This window comes from Physeter macrocephalus, chromosome 18 (genome assembly GCF_002837175.3).
Source record: "Physeter macrocephalus isolate SW-GA chromosome 18, ASM283717v5, whole genome shotgun sequence".
Lineage (NCBI taxonomy): Eukaryota > Metazoa > Chordata > Mammalia > Artiodactyla > Physeteridae > Physeter > Physeter macrocephalus.
In genome coordinates, this window is record NC_041231.1 from 83,432,951 (window position 1) to 83,435,026 (window position 2,076).

General features: G+C 46.5%; 1 protein-coding gene across 1 annotated transcript in view; it reads right to left on the reverse strand.

Moving 5' to 3' along the window:
- Positions 1–2,076, reverse strand: part of PKHD1 (PKHD1 ciliary IPT domain containing fibrocystin/polyductin) — a 429,330-nt gene that overhangs the window by 419,932 nt on the left and 7,322 nt on the right. Inside the window, exon 5 of the mRNA XM_024121891.1 lies at positions 151–208. Within this exon, the coding sequence (XP_023977659.1) occupies positions 151–208 (58 nt within the window). The remainder of the gene's footprint in view (positions 1–150; positions 209–2,076) is intronic.

The window sequence follows — 2,076 nt, forward strand, 5'->3', positions numbered from 1 at the left end:
GGCCATGGCTCACGGGCCCAGCCGCTCCGCGGCATGTGGGATCCTCCCAGACCGGGGCGCGAACCCGGCTCCCCTGGCATCGGCAGGCGGACGCGCAACCACTGCGCCACCAGGGAAGCCCTATTGCTATCTTAACAGGAGATTTCTTACCTGGAACTCCACTTGGTGGATTAACTTGGTAAACAATGGGTGTCTGTGCCCTGGAAAACTGTTTAGAAAATGTTATCACAGAGAGCGTTTCATTAGAACATCACAGCCACATACACAAGAAGCCTAAGTCATTCCTCACAGAGCATTCATCTAAGGCAGCAAGTGGTTGCATTTCCTCAAATCACCTTACATCTATCTCCTTTCATCTTCATGATATTTCTGTGAAGTAGAGATAACAGACATTGTTATAGTTCTTCCATAGATGAGGTCAAGGGAATCTGATCAAGGTCATATGTCCTCCCTGCACCATATCACTCACACCTGGGCAAGTCTGTTTCTACTTGCCCACCTGCCATACCAGGAACATGTTTTACCAAAGGAAAGGTAAGTAGGCCATGCTTTAAAATACCAACCTTTTAATTCCATTATTGCAACTTGATATCTTGGGGTCTTGAAGTTTTTTTTTAAATTTTTCTAGACAATAGTTTTCTTATATGATAAAAAGGATTGCAAATTAAATTATTATCAGCCAGCACCTTGGTAGGGATTAGCAAGCTAAGAAAAATTGGCAGTTGGAGAGATACACAAGGGAAGTTTGTTTGGGAAAATGGAAGGTGCCTGTTGGGAGGAAAATGATTCAAAGGATGCAAGGAATGAGAAGCAACGTTACGAGGCAGGAGCCTGGAAAAGCCTGGTCCTGGCACTCGAGTCATCCTATGATACCCTCACCCCCTGAAGCACATCAACTGCTAACTATAAGCTCCAGAAAGGCAGGGGCAATGCCTGGCTGAGCCATTGGTTGTATCCCTGGGCACAGCCTGGTATGTAAAAGACATTCACATTTTTGTGAATGAATGGAGTGGCCCCATCGGAGATGACTGATACACTGCCTGGAAGCAGAGGAGAGAAGGAGACAATTCCGGGAACTCCATCTCACCTATAGGCCTCCGGGTTAGTTCCAGATTAGAGCATTTCACAGTCAGGGCCAGCATGAAAAAACAGAGAATCATAAGGATGGACTGACCTGGCCAAGATTTGAGCCATGGGCTGATGACTCACCCAGGAAGAGACCTGGTCTCCCCTTCCTGCTACCTTCACCCCCATCCTACTCTAGACGCCTAGACCACCTTCACTCCCCTAACCTACTGTACCTCCCATCTGCAACACAAAGACAGCAAATTGTTTTGCTTGGTCTGCTTCCAGCACGCCAGGAGTCCACCTTCCCAGGGAGAAGAGCAATAAAGAATAACTCTGGTGTTAATCAACAACCCTCATCAGACATGGAGAATCAACAGACATTTTAACAAAGCTGATGGTGGCTTGGCAAGTGCAGGTTTTATGTATTGATTCACATGGCTGTACAGTCTGTCATCAAGGCTTGTTTCCTCCCTTCCTAACAGAAAGGGTTAGGAAAGAGTTCACAGAAAATATGTACAGTTAGGAGGTCAAAATAAGAATGCTGTGCCCTCACAGTTTGGGAGCTGGCTCTGATCTCACTGAAGGATAAAGATTAATGCAACTCCACACACACCTGCCAAACGTACACTACCCCCCTCCCAGCCACCTCCTGCACCCAGACCTTCAAATCCCACTGGGGCGCCCTTCAGACCATTGTCATTCCCACTGGAATTTTATCATAGGAGCTTCATGATACGGAGCAGTGGTTACTGCCCATCTTCCAGATGTTAGAAGCTGAGGCAGACGGAACAGCTGAATCCAAACCACACAAGGAAACACACCTCTCGATTTCCAATTTAAAATACAAGGTCTAAAATACCATATGCTAACACATATACATTTGGAATCTAAAAAAAAAAATGGTTTTGAAGAACCTAGGGGCAGGACAGGAATAAAGACGCAGACATAGAGAATGGACTTGAGGACACGGGGAGGGGGAAGGGTAAGCTGGGACGAAGTGAGAGAGTG